The 13,832-nt window shown below is 43.5% G+C and overlaps 2 protein-coding genes across 8 annotated transcripts in view; one reads left to right on the top strand and one right to left on the bottom strand.

The window, feature by feature from the left end:
* Nucleotides 1-13,832, top strand: part of LOC114844204 (uncharacterized) — a 62,848-nt gene that overhangs the window by 15,759 nt on the left and 33,257 nt on the right. The gene's annotated exons all lie outside the window — the stretch shown is intronic.
* Nucleotides 1-13,832, bottom strand: part of LOC114844196 (NACHT, LRR and PYD domains-containing protein 12-like) — a 45,923-nt gene that overhangs the window by 13,461 nt on the left and 18,630 nt on the right. For 5 of the 7 annotated variants that reach the window (XM_055503364.1, XM_055503362.1, XM_055503382.1 and 2 more), the window contains exons 7-9: nt 13,429-13,599; nt 9,648-9,818; nt 9,240-9,410 (exon numbers count right to left, since the gene is read on the bottom strand). In XM_055503364.1, coding sequence (XP_055359339.1) covers nt 9,240-9,410; nt 9,648-9,818; nt 13,429-13,599 — 513 coding nt within the window. The remainder of the gene's footprint in view (nt 1-9,239; nt 9,411-9,647; nt 9,819-13,428; nt 13,600-13,832) is intronic. The other 2 variants (XM_055503377.1, XM_055503380.1) reach the window with 2 other exon arrangements.

The following is a 13,832-nucleotide window of genomic DNA, read 5'->3' as shown; positions in this document are numbered from 1 at the left end:
TCGCCCTAAATGTCTTTTTGCAGTTAAAACTGGGTGGTGATCTCTCCATCAGGGCCAGTGGCCGAGGCCACAACTGGCCTCAGCCCCAGGCCCCAGTGAAAGAGCCCACCCCCGGCCCTAAATGTATGTGTATGTAGCTAAGTATGAGGAACTTTGGGAGATACCCAATTACCCAATTCTCCGGGGGGTCCAGCAGACAGAGCCATCAATGGGAAGGCTCCGTCTACTGGCCCCCCCGGAAGGAGCCCCCAGATTCCTGGACAAGTGTGTATGACTAATGCAATTAAAACTGCAGAGCATCCCACTTGGAAGGGACGGAACCACTTCCCAGTAGCCCCGGTCCCTCCATCAGCAGGACGCCCCTTGCAGACCTAAGTGGATGAATGCGGAGAAATGTAGTTGGGAAGCAGAGCGCCAGGGTCCGCAGAGCCAGGTTCCCGACTGGCTCTGCTACCTATCCCACCACCCCCCACAACCCCCAGCCAGGAAGGGACAGCCGAGACCCAGGGACCGCAGTACTACTGCCCAGGCGCCACACGCAGCACAGCCAGAGCCATCCTCACCCTTCTTTCACACTTACCCGTTCTCTCGCTCAAGTATGCCCATGCTCGCCCCGTGTAGTGTGACACTCAAACCCACACACATACTCTGCGGTTGTGCATTGAGGGCCAGCCTCCGCCCAGGGCCCAATGAAGGTTCTAGCCTGAGTAGTCCACCAAACCCCCCTGCAACAGGCCCGAGCAGTTACCAGAGGGCGTCGGACTGCTAGGGCAGGCAGCGCCCCACCCGAGCAGGGGCAGCGCCCCAGGGGAGAGACACCCCTCCGGGCACAGGCAGGCACCCCCAGAGGGAGTCCCCCGGACGCAGGTCACCCAGGTCTCCACCCCCAGGTCCGCCCCCGCACACCGGCAGGGAGGCCCGCCTCCGGCTCCCCGGAGACAGGCACACGCCAACCCTCAAAATGGTCCCACCCCGGCACAGGGCCGCCGGTCTCAGCAGCCACCACACCCCCGCCGCAGGGGACCCATGCGGCCAGCCCAGAATCCACCAGTCCCGTTGTCCCGGTCCCTTAGGTAGGCAGGCACCCCCAACCACCAGTCACCCCTCCACCACTGTGCCAGACATGACGCAGAACCCGAGCCCCATGCATCTTTACCTGGAAATGGAATCAATCAGAGTATAGTTTTTGGTTATTGATTTGATGAAGCAGACAATGTGTCTAAGGTGGTATAATCTAACAAGCTGTTCAGGTATTGAGTAATGCTTAATTTTTTTTTAGTTTTCCAGTTCATGAGGATGATTTTCTTTGCGACACAGAGGGCAGAAAGAAGTGTGTGTGATGAGTTTGTCTCTAGATCAAGCCCACTTAGATCTCCTAGAAGACAAAGTGCAGGGGCTGCTGGGATTGGACAGCTTAACTGGGTTGACAGGTGTTCACATACTCTTTGCCAAAATTGCTGCACAGGTGAACATGACCAGAATGCATGTAGGAATCTATCTGCTGTGTTATCTGTACAGTGAGGGCAAATATTTGAGTTTGTGAGACCCATTTGGAACATCCTTTGTCCTGTATAGTGAGTTCTATGAAGAATTTTGTATTGTATTAGTTGTAAATTTGTATTTTTTGTCATTCTGAATAAATTAGAACATATGTTATTCCAGAACGTGTAATTAGTGGTTATATTGAGATCCGCTTCCCATTTAGAGATCGGAAGGCTCACTGTCTGGTCTACATTGGAAATTAAGATATAGATTTTGGATACTGTCCTTTTCCCTGATATATCAATAAATCGCTCTATTACTGGTGGTGGTTGCATGTGGATGGCAGTATTCTTACTTTTTGCATTAAGTATTGACTTTAGTTGTTGGTATTCTAAGAAATTGGCACTAGTGATTTCATAGTGAGACACTAGTTCTTCAAAAGAGGTAAACTTGTCTCTTGTGAAAACATGTTTCAGATGTGTTATCCTTTTGATATGCCAAGTTGGAAAGTGTATTGCCTTTTTGTTTTGTATGATGTCTGGATTGTTCCAGAGAGGTGTGTTTTGGCAAAGAGTAAGCGAAGACCCATTAATTTTAAGAAACCCCCACCAGGCTTGCAGAGATGCTTTTATGCTAATGTTCTGGTAACAACTATGATGTTTGATTTTGGTGCTGATAAAGGGCAGATCTGTAACTTTAATATTTCCACAAAATGTTTGTTCAATGTCTATCCAGGAGGAGTCTGCTGGCATGGGTTTTATCCATTTGTGGACATGGTTCAGTCTATTGGCAAGAAAATAGTGGTGGAAGTTAGGTAGTTCTAGGCCGCTGCAGCGTCTGGATTATTGAAGAGTTTTTAAACTAATTCGTGGTGGCTTGGTTTTCCACAAAAACTGTGAGATGTAGGAGTCTAATGTCTTAAACCACGCCTGGGCTGGCTGAGTTGGAATCATTGAAAATATGTAATTAATTTTTGGCAGGATCATCATTTTTATGGTGGCAATTCTTCCCATAAGTGAAATGGGTAAGGACTGCCATCTTTTGAGGTTGGCTTCTATTTGTTTTAATAATGGATTGTAGTTTAGATCAATAAGCTCTGGTAGCCTAGACGACAATTCAATGCCCAAGTATTTAATGTTCCCTGAATGTAGTGTGGTAGAGGAGATGTTAGTCACCTTAAGGTTAAGTGGTAGCACTATAGATTTGGTCCAGTTAATAGAGTACTCTGAAAGTCCTGAGAATTCATCTATGAGGCTGATAGTTGTAGGAAGAGACGTCTGTGGCTCCAGGAGAAACAGTAACACATCGTCAGCATATAAACTTATTTTATGATTTACTGATTTGGTCGATATTCCAGTAATTCCTTCATGCTGTCTTATTGCTGCGGCTAGAGGTTCAATAAATATTGCAAATAGTGATGGGGACAGTGGGCAGCCCTGTCTTGTCCCTCTATGCAGATTAAACCTTGGTGAGATCTGGTTGTTTGTTCTGACTGCAGCGTTTGCTATTTGGATCCAGTCTATGAATGTTTCCCCAATGCCGAATTTGTGCAGAGTGGCTAAAAGAAACTTCCAGTTTACTCTATCGAAAGCTTTTTCTGCATCTAAGGAGACGATGGCTGTCTCTAGTTTATGGATGGTGACATAATCAATTAAATTAATTAGTCTGTTCATATTGTTTGTTGACTGTCTACCTTTAATGAAGCCTGTTTGATCAGAGTGAATTATATATGGAGTGATTTTTTCTAATCTTCTAGCAAGTGCTTTACACACTATTTTTAGATCTACATTTATTAGTGAAATTGGTCTACAGTATAACTCGATGGGAGTGTAGGGTCTTTTCCTGGTTTTTGGAGCAGGCCTATGAAGGCAGAATTCATATTTGTGGGTAATGAATGTTGTTGTTTAATTTCAGCTAACATTTTGTAAAAGCTGGGTGCCAGCATGGACCAGAACTCTTTATAAAATTCAGTTGGGAATCCATCTGGTCCTGGAGCTTTTTTATTGGGCATCTCCTGCAGAGCTTCATGTAGTTCTGCCAAAGATAACAATGAGTCTAGAGTTGTAGATTGTTTTTCATTTAGTTTTGGCAGTTCTAGTTTATTCAGAAACGCCTCTATGGCTGAGGTGGGTGGATCTATTTGGGACGTATATAACTCTTGGTAAAAGTTTTTAAAGGTATCATTTATTTCATGGGGATCACGAGTAATGTTGCCTTCCTTATTAGTTATTGAATGGATGATTTGTTTCTCTTTATTATTTTTTAATTGGTTAGCTAGAAATTTACCACATTTATTAGCATGGTCAAAGTTCTCCCAGCGTAATTGGTCTATCTGAAACTGAGTTTTGCAATCAATTATATTATTTAATTTCAGCTTTAGATTCTTTAGGTCTTCTAGGACATCATTGGTTGGAGAGGCTACATATTTAATCTCTAGAGATTTCAATTTTGTTCTAATTCTAATTCAAGTAACATGTCCTTTTTTTTCTTGTGTGATGAATATGAAATAATTCTACCGCGCATAACTGCCTTCCCAGTCTCCCAAAGAACACAGGGTGAGATTTCCGGTGTATCGTTGATTTCTATAAAGGTTTTCCATTCTCTCCTGACATAACTGATGAAGTCTTGATCATTGAGTAATGATGTATTAAACCTCCAATTCCTGGTTGATGGTGTGGCTGTCTTAATCAACGAAATGGACATTGGTGCATGATCACTGATTGTGATAGAGTGAATATTGGTGTCAGAGACATCTTGTAAGACTGAGTTATTTACTAAAATATAATCTATACGGGAGTGAGAGTGGTGAACTGGTGAGAAAAAGGTATATTCCCTGGATGTAGGATGAAGAGAACGCCATGTGTCACAGAGACCAAAGTCATCCATGTACTGTTTTAAGGTCTGTACTGATTGCCAGTTCCTGTTGCTCACAGCTTTGCTTAGCCTGTCCAACTCTGGGTTAAATACTAAATTAAAGTCCCCTCCTACTATAAGTTTGGAACCAGAGTGAGCAGACAGTGATGTGAAGAAGCTGTGAAAGAAAGAGGGGTCGTCAGCATTAGGGCCATACACATTAGCTATGCAATATTCAATGTTTCCTATCAAGATGATTATATATCTCCCTTCTGGATCTACAATGGTATCGTTATGCGTAAAGTTAATCTTTTTATTTATCAGGATGGCGACCCCTCTTTGTTTAGAATTGTAACCGGCTAAGTAAGCATGTGGGAAATCTGCTGATGCCAGAGTGTAATTTATAATTTTGGGAATATGAGTTTCCTGTAGTAAAACAATGTCTGCATGTAGGGTTTTCAAATGGTTAAATATTTTAAATCGTTTCTCCTTCTTATTGATCTGCTGTGGATCACTAGTCTTGTGTGTATGTAGTGTGACAGACTTTAGGTGTGTGGCTAACCTTAAGTACCTGTGTATTCTGAGTTGTGTGTTATCTATGTATGTGCACGTGTTTCCCCTGTGCAGTAGATGTTTGTGTGTGGCTGCTGGAGGGCTACATAGCTGGCTGACTACGTGGGAGAAGAATAGAGAAAAGGATGTAGACAGTGTGGAGTGAAAGTAGGTGAAGGAAAAAGAGTAAAGGGAAGGAAAATTAAAGTGAAAGGGAAGTGAGTGATTACGTATGGTGAGCGCTTTGCAAAGTGAGTGAGTGAGTGACATTAGATTGACAATAAACATTTACATGAAACATCTGCGAGAGAACGAGTTTGAATACTGGATGTAAAGTTATAACACATAGTTGCATTGCATCTATTATTTTTTTTAACAAACCTTATACATTAAACCATTGTTTTTACATACCACCTGCTAGTACAGCCACGGAGTTGCTTCCCGGTCCCGGTAGAGCTCTCCGTTGACGTACAGTTTGTCGACGCTGATGACAGCCCTGCAGCCTTCTGCCATGAACCTCTTACGAATGGGGAACAGTCGGCGGCGGCGGTCGAGGATCTCCTTGGGGAACTGGTCGTTGACGCTGTAGTCTGTTCCCTTCAGCTGTCTGCCCCAGCTCTTAACCAGTTCCTTCGCCTTAAAGTCATGAAACTTGGCAACGATGGGTCGGGGGCGCTGGCCATCCGGTCGTCTTCCTCCGAGTCTATGCGAACGGTGGAACGCCACCTTGTCGACAACTTCCGCTGGAATCTTCATCTGTTGTTTAATGAAGTTTTTAATTGTGGTTTCCGTGTTTTCCTCCGCCTGTTCTGGAATCCCCGAGAACACCAGGTTGTCCCTCATGCTGCGGGCCTGCAGATCGATGATACCTTCTTTTATTTTTTTATTTTCGGCCGCTAGGTGAGCCACATCCTCCGTCAGGGACTGCACCGTTCCTTTCAGGGCCTCGTTCTCGGTGGCGAGAGAAATCACCTGCTGCTGGCTAAATTCCAGGGAGTCGCGGAGGGCCATAAACTCTTTGTGGAGGAGTTCCACTAGCGCCAGACGTGCGTCGAAGCTTGATATTTTTTTCTCGATTGACTCCAGGATGTCCGTGATGTTTTTATCCGCCGAGCTAGCTCCAGGTGACTCAGGTGAGTCAGACGGACGGGAACGCTTGTTGGGAGCCGTCTCCTTTTTCCCCATTACCAGACGCTCGAAGCACTCGTCGATATACTCGAAACTTTCTTCGGTGTTATCCAGAATGGTAGGGTGGTTGATTATTTTCCGTAAAATAAGGTAGTTATTTATTTAAATTGGCGGATAGTTTGTCGCGCTGTTGTTTACTACCGGTGTCGCGCCGCCTTGTTGAATTTCTCGTGCTGTTCTCGCAGAGTCTTGCGTTCTCTCACAGCATCGCGTCTCCTCTCACCTTTTTTTTTTTTTTTCAATGCAAAAATGTATAATATTTTAATGAACAAATTGAGTAAAATATTTTGTTTTGTACATGGCTCGTGTTTGTATGTGTACTGGTGTAGCTAAAAATCATATGCAAAGTATATGTATGGAAATGTGTGGGACCTCGGCTCAACATGGATTACCTGCAGTGTGTTAGATGTGATATGCTTCAGATCTTATATGTACTACTAGTATGTATACTGAAACATGGGGCAGTGTTGCAGCACCTCGGTGGCAGAGCTGTACTGGAGGACGCCGTCATAGAAGTCAGTGAGCTCCTCCCGTAGCGCCTTGGCCCATTTTCCTCCTGTGCCCCGGTACTTCATGCATCATCCATCGCAGGGCAACACATAAACAGACAACTATTCACACACACACTCACACCTACGGGCAATGGAGAGAGTCCAATCAACCTAATGCACGTCTTTGGACTGTGGGAGGAAGCCGGAGAACCCGGAGAGAACCCACGCAAACACGAGGAGAACGTGCAAACTCCACACAGAAAGGCACCAGGGCCGCCTCCGGGAATCGAAATTTTATATGTCTGGTTAACTTAGGATATGTGTTAGGTGTGTGAGTGAAGGGTGACGGTAGTATGACATCTGTTTTGGACACGATTATTTAGAGTCCATCTGAAGATTTGTTGGAGCAGTGTGCCATGATGTTGCAATTGGACCCAATAGACTGAAAGGCATGATGAATGGCATGGTGCCATTGTCTTTAATGTTTGACATTTAAACAGCATAGAGATTTTGTTGTTGCAAATGGAGCACGAAAAATGTATTCAGCAACAGGAATTGGTAGCTAAGTTAATGAAGCAAAAAACAGAACAGTTTAAACCTGAACTGATTAAAGAAGGCAAGATTGCAACAAATGGTTTTGGTGGCACTCCTGCTGTTGGTGGTACATATGAGAATACGGTCAATAATTTGAATTTGCTGCCAACGTTTAATGAGGATGATCCTGACACTTTTTCTATCAATGAGCACAAAACCAGGACTCCGTCTGAAGCTGCTGTTCTGACTGATGACTATCTGCTGACGCATAAGCGTATTTTTAATCGTCATTGGTCACTGGATTCTTATGAATTGAAGGTCAGAAAATTGTAATTATGTCATGCCCCTGTCATGTGTCATGTTCCTGTCATTTTCCTGGTCATGTCCCGGTTTTATTTTGAAAGGACTTTGTTTTCATTCATGTTGTCATGTTTTAGTTCCAGCTTCCGGCTTTATTTTGTAGCACTTCCTGTCTCACTCATGTCACACCTGTTGTCCATGCTATTTCCGGTTCAACACGCACACCTAACAGTTATCACGTAATCAAACACCAGTACTTAGTCACCACCTCACATACCAGTTAGATGCCAGATTGTCGCGTGTATTCATCACTTTCCAGCATTCTAGTATAGCCTATTGTGTCCTTGATCTTGTTTTTAAACCTGACTCCTGCCTACTTCTGCCTGTACCTTCATTGTGGAAACGCTGGTAACGTACTTGACCGTCTGACCAAGAGAAAGCCTGTTCCTTACCTGTACCTCTGCTGTGTTTATCTTTTAACAAACCCTTGCCCTTCTCCGGACTTGATTCTGCCTGCTCCTTCTCTACTTACTATTGAGATCACCTGTGTATGACCCGGCCTGCCTTTGACTACGAGTGTGGAATAAAGACTGTTAATGTACAAACTTACCAACGTGTCCGCACTGTGCATGTGGGTCCGATCGCTACGCAAACCTGACAAATTATTTCCATGAAAAGCGACACTGGAAGAGAGTGTGTCCATTATTGAAGACAAAGTTTTGGCGGTCAGATGTTAAGCCTACAGTACTGACTGTGTTGCTTGCTGTCACCAGATCTAAGTTGGTGTCTCCTTTCCAAAGCGGGCTTTGCCAGTTTTTCTCAGAGTGGTTTGTGTTTTTGTTAGGCAGTAACAAGAGGGTGTCTGTTAAAATACCCAGAGATTCTGGTGCTTTTCATTCTTACCTGAGTCAGACTCAGGATGTAGTATTCCTGTTTGTGGAATAGGGTTAACGACGGTAGTCGTTGGTGTTCCTGTGCATAAGATGTTTTTGTCTTCTGACAAGCAGAAGTAAGGGTGGGCATATGGTTTACAGTTGGGTTTGTGTTGCTTGTTGTTGTTGTTGTGTGGTTTGATTTACTTCTCTACACACATCCCTGCACTCCTTGCATTACTGATATTACTGATTTACCTTTGTTTTCTAAGTTTTTGTTTTGTTTTGTCCTGTGTTTATTTAAACACTTAAATTAGAACTGTCGTGTGTGGACCTCTTCAATTTGTCCTTCCTAAGAGCTTGGTTGTGACACATCCATCATGGATAACCCCTCCCACCCCTTGCACTACACTGTAGAGGCTCTAACCAGCTCCTTCAGTAGACTGTTACACCCACAGTGCAGGAAGGAACGCTGTCGCAGATCATTCCTCCCCACAGCTATCAGGTTTTACAATATATCACTGCAGTCATACACAATGTTTTACCACACTTTAAATTTTTTTCCGTTGTTTGTACAGTGTCTTGGGTCTCCACCATTTTATCAGCCATTGTTTTAACAACTATAAATGTGAATATTTTTGTTTTGTTTTTTTTTGCTTGATGCCTCTTGCACAATTTATTACTGTCTATTGTTTAAATGTTACTGTATATGTAAGTATTATTTACTACATGTTACAAGTATTACTGTCAGATCCTCTGTCTGTCTCTATTAAAAGCCACCTAACATGTGAATCACCTTGGTGTGTTTCTATTTTGATTTCTGCTCTTAATTTGCTTGACTTAAAACTATCAGTGTCCCAAATGCTGTAACACACGTTCTTGACAAAAGGAACTAAAGGTTTTAAGTTAATAAATCTTCACATCCCTACTTCATCCTCTATCAGACACTGTGTAGTCGTCTCCAAACCTGAGAGTGTCCAGTCTCCAGTGTGGATCCTTCAGTCCAGACAGCAGCTCCACTCCTGAGGCTCCTGGATGATTGTAGCTCAGGTCCAGCTCTCTAAGATGGGAGGGGTTGGAGCTCAGAGCTGAGGCCAGAGAGACACAAGCTTCCTCTGAGAGCAGACAGCCTGACAGCCTGAACACACAATGTTAAAGCACACTTACATACTACAGTTTGGATTAGAGGCAGATTTGATCATCTGCAGTGTGGAGAAACACTAATAATTGTTTAATAGGTTTAAAAGGTTTAAAGAGTATATTCATCCTCCACAGTCAAAAATTACTGCTTGTATAATAACTCGGTTCTGTTTTTTCACTTTATCTTACAAGCTGCAAATTTCTTGAATGATTTTTTATCTTAATTAATCTTGACCTGAGAGTCTCTATTTGACAATGAGGACTCAGTCCACCACACAGTAGCTTCACTCCTGAATCCTGCAGGTTGTTGTTACTCAGGTCCAGTTCTCTCAGACTAGATGACTGAGAGCTGAGAACTGAGGACAGAGCTTCACAGCTTCTTTCTGACAGGTTACAAACACTTAGCCTGAAAGATAGAAGCAGAGGAAAATATAAGTTTCTAATTACTTTTAATCACCTAGACAAAGAAAACTCTTACTGATTGACCAAAATGATGTTGGGTAGTATTTAAGAATGAAGGGACACAAAGGTTCTTGCCGAGGCTCTACGGCTCACCATTGTTTATCTTTGCATACACTGACTGCACAAATATTCAATGACGTTCAAGGTTGAAAGGTTGGCAAGGTTAAAAAAGTATGTGAACCTTTGGACACACACCACCGTGCCGCCTGTGCAGGTGTGATATCTAAAGGAAATGTTTGGTCGAGATTATTGCTACCTAGGGAGGGTCAACCAGTTATTAAGAAATTTTTTCTTCCTTATTCTGTGCAGTTATTATATGATTTATGACTTATGTTCTGCAATTAGAGCGGTGGTGCAGTGGGTAGCACTGTCACCTCACATCCAGAAGGGCCTGGATTCGATTTGGGGAGGCCCGGATGCCTTTCTGTGTGAAGTTTGCATGGGTTCTTTCCGGGTTCTCTGGCTTCCTCCCATGGTCTAAAGACGTGCATTAGGTTGATTGGTCGCTCTGAATCGCCTGTAGGTGTGAGTGTGTGTGTGAATGGTTGTCTGTCTGTGTGTAGCCCTGGGATGGACTAGCGACCTGTCCAGGGTGTATCCCGCCTCTCGACCAAAGACAGCTGGGATAGGCTCCAGCATCACCCGCAACCCCGCATCGGAACCTACACAACGATCTGGAGTAATTTGGACTACTCCTTCTCACAAAACTCTTTCAGTGTAGCAACATTCTTGAGAGAGGCGTGTACGACTGCGATTCTGTGTCCTGGGCTCCATTGCGAGCAACATGGCCATGTTACTAGAGAGCAGAGAGGCTCTGTCCAACGTGGGATGGACGCCGTCTCTTCTAATCAGCCCAGGTTTTCCCCAAAAAGTGCTCAAATTAGCCACAAAGCCCACATCGTTTGCAGGACACCACCTAGACAACCAGCGGTGGAGCGATGACAGCCAGCTATACATGTCATCGCTGGTCACATTGGGGAGGGGTCCAGAGAAAACTACGGAGTCCGACATTGTTTTGGCGAACGAACACACCGACTCAATGTTAGTTTTAGTGACTTCCGATTGGCGTAACCGGGCGTCATTAGCTCCTGCGTGTATTACGATCTTAGCGTACTTACGCTTATCCTTAGACAGGGGCTTAAGATAAGACTCAATGTCGCTTGCTCTGGCCCCAGGCAAACACCTAACTATGACCGCTGGATTCTCTAACTTCACGTTTCGGACTATGGAGTCACCAATGATCAGAGTGGGTTTCTCAGCGGGTGTGTCGCTGAGTGGGGAAAATCTGTTTGAAACGTGAAGCGGTTGGTGGTGAACCGTGGGCGCCTGCCTAAAGCTACGTTTCTTACGAGCCGTGACCCAGTCGTTGCCCAGCTGCCTGGGACCTGCCGGGGGACTGGTAGCAGCTAAGCTAGGAGGCTCCGCACCGGCTAAAGGGACCTGGCTAGCTGGCCTGTTTTCTAAAGTGCAAAGCCGAGACTCTAAGTCTAACAACCTCGCCTCCAACCCTGCAAATAGCGTACACCTATTACAGATACCATTACCATCACTAAAGGAGACAGAGGATAAGCTAAACATAAGACACACCGAGCACCGAACAGAGCGAGAGGAAGAGGAAAAGAGGGAAGCCATAGCAGGAAAGTAAGCTAGGAGCTACGCTAGCGGAGAAAACACTTAAATAACAGTGAAAATTAGCAGGACATTTAATGAAAGGAAAGGATGCTTGAGTGTTACAAGCTTGTTTTGCAACTCTTAGCAGTCGCTACCAGATATAAGACGATAATATTTAGGAAATAGCGGAGAGTAACGCTGCACACACACAGCGGCAGCAAACCTCAGTAACCGGAAGTGACGCGATACGCTTACCGTCAGTCAGCCAACTGGTTGAGGTCAGGACTCTGACTGAGCCACTCCAGAAGGCATATTTTGTTGTGTTGAAGCCAATTTGGTTGAATTACTTTTGTGCTTTGGGTTTTTTTCCTGTCCTTGTCAACTCAAGGTATGGTTGGACATATTGTTTTAGGCATGTAATTTCTTTCATTCAATATGAGGTAGAGGAAGAGTGAGGGGCAGTTACAGGTAAGATAATTGTTTGACCAAAACCTGATTGTGACTGGATGATGGACACTCATTTAAATAAAATAAGTTTAGGTTTGGAGAGTTAAAGTTTCATGAAAGACTTGTTAGCTCAGTTGGTAGGGCATTGATCTTTTAAAGAGAGGGTCTACGGTTCAATCCCACTGTAAGTTTAATATATATTGTCTTTTTTTGGTATTCTAACACAAATGAAATGCTGTAATTTGACATTAACAAACCATGGATTTTGGATAAAAGCAACGCTGGCGTGATCACATGTCTGATGTCACTCACAGCGGTCCAAGAGAAGTGGGTTTGTATGTTTGCTCAGACATATGAAATATTATTAGAGGGAACATTGTTTGCAACCCTGAGAGCTCTTTTCTGCAAAGCATGGTTCACATCAGGCAGTGCTTCTTGAAACCAGTAAACCCAAAACTGGTCTGTGTTTTTAAAGGGCAGGACAGCTTTCAGCAACACATGCAATCTCATCACGTTGATTGGACTCCAGGTTGTCTCACTCCTGGCTCCAAATAGGTCTTGGAGAAGTCATTAGGCTAGGGGTTAACATACTTGTTCTACCTTGCACTGTGAATGTTTACATGTTATATTCAAGAAAAAAACATGAAAGCATTATTTTAAGCAGAAAGATCCGACAACGGCGCAGCATAGAGGAGCACAGTGCAGTAGACAGCTGGTGGTCTTAATCGTGTCTCTGTGATGAATTTCACCCCTGCTGGTTTCTGTTGGATGAAGTTGCAGATTCTACTGCTGACAGGGAACTTATTTGTGTGTATTTGTTGTGATTGGTTTTGGCCTTTCTAACAACTGTCTTCTTTGATTCAAAATTAAAGGCTGCTAAATGGCTTAGAAATAATGTCTTTATTTAGACACGCTGTTAAAATATAACCTTTTGTTAGAAACATGTCCGAATGTTTGTCTGTAAACCGGAGGAGAAACACTCCCTGTAGCCGGTTGGATAAGGTAAGTCAAATCACAATCGTCAGAGCGCAATGCATTCTGGCAGGGCTGTTTAGCACCCTAGGCGAGATCATGATTTTGCGCCCTCTACTAGACCACCGGCTAGTTCAGCTATGCCCAGAGCTGGCTCTGCATTCTGGCTGTTGTAGGATATGAACATTTACTGTATCGCCACGCACATAATATGGCCATTTTCCGTGTTTTCTCTGGACACAGAGCATCAATGTTAAACATTTTTGCTAATAAAATGTCCAATTTTTATGACACAACTTGCAATCAATAAAATTCATAATAAAAAAAAATCATTTTAGTATTAGTTTAAGTTTAAACAGTTTGGCATGTTTGACGTTTAAAATATCTCTACAGTATATCTTTAAAACAAACAAACAAAGTAATCTAATCTGACCCGAGAGTCTTCAGTTGACAGTGACGACTCTTCACTTTATCTTACAAGCTGCAAATTTCTTGGATGATTTTTTATCTTAATTAATCCTGACCTGAGAGTCTCTAGTTGACAATGAGGACTCAGTCCAGCAGACAGTAGCTCCACTCCTGAATCCTGCAGGTCATTCTTACTCAGGTCCAGTTCTCTCAGACTAGCAGACTGAGAGCTGAGAACTGAGGACAGAGCTTCACAGCTTCTTTCTGAAAGATTACAGCCACTCAGTCTGAAAGATAAAGGATTTCGGTTCATGTATAAATTAAACACAAAATGAAGAGAAAACAAACCAATTACTTTTCTGTCTTGAACAACATATTTGTCTCTTTGTCATATTATGATTTATTGGTTTGTTGTATCTTGTCTAGAAGAAGACAGAACCAACAATATGATTCTGACTGAAATGTTTCTGTCTCTGACACAAACTTCAACGTCTCATCTGTCTTAGAACATGATCAACTC

Source organism: Betta splendens, chromosome 2 (assembly GCF_900634795.4).
Source record: "Betta splendens chromosome 2, fBetSpl5.4, whole genome shotgun sequence".
NCBI classification, from domain to species: Eukaryota; Metazoa; Chordata; class Actinopteri; order Anabantiformes; family Osphronemidae; genus Betta; species Betta splendens.
The sequence above is the reverse complement of the archived record's forward strand: the minus strand, read 5'-3'. Positions and strand labels throughout refer to the sequence as shown.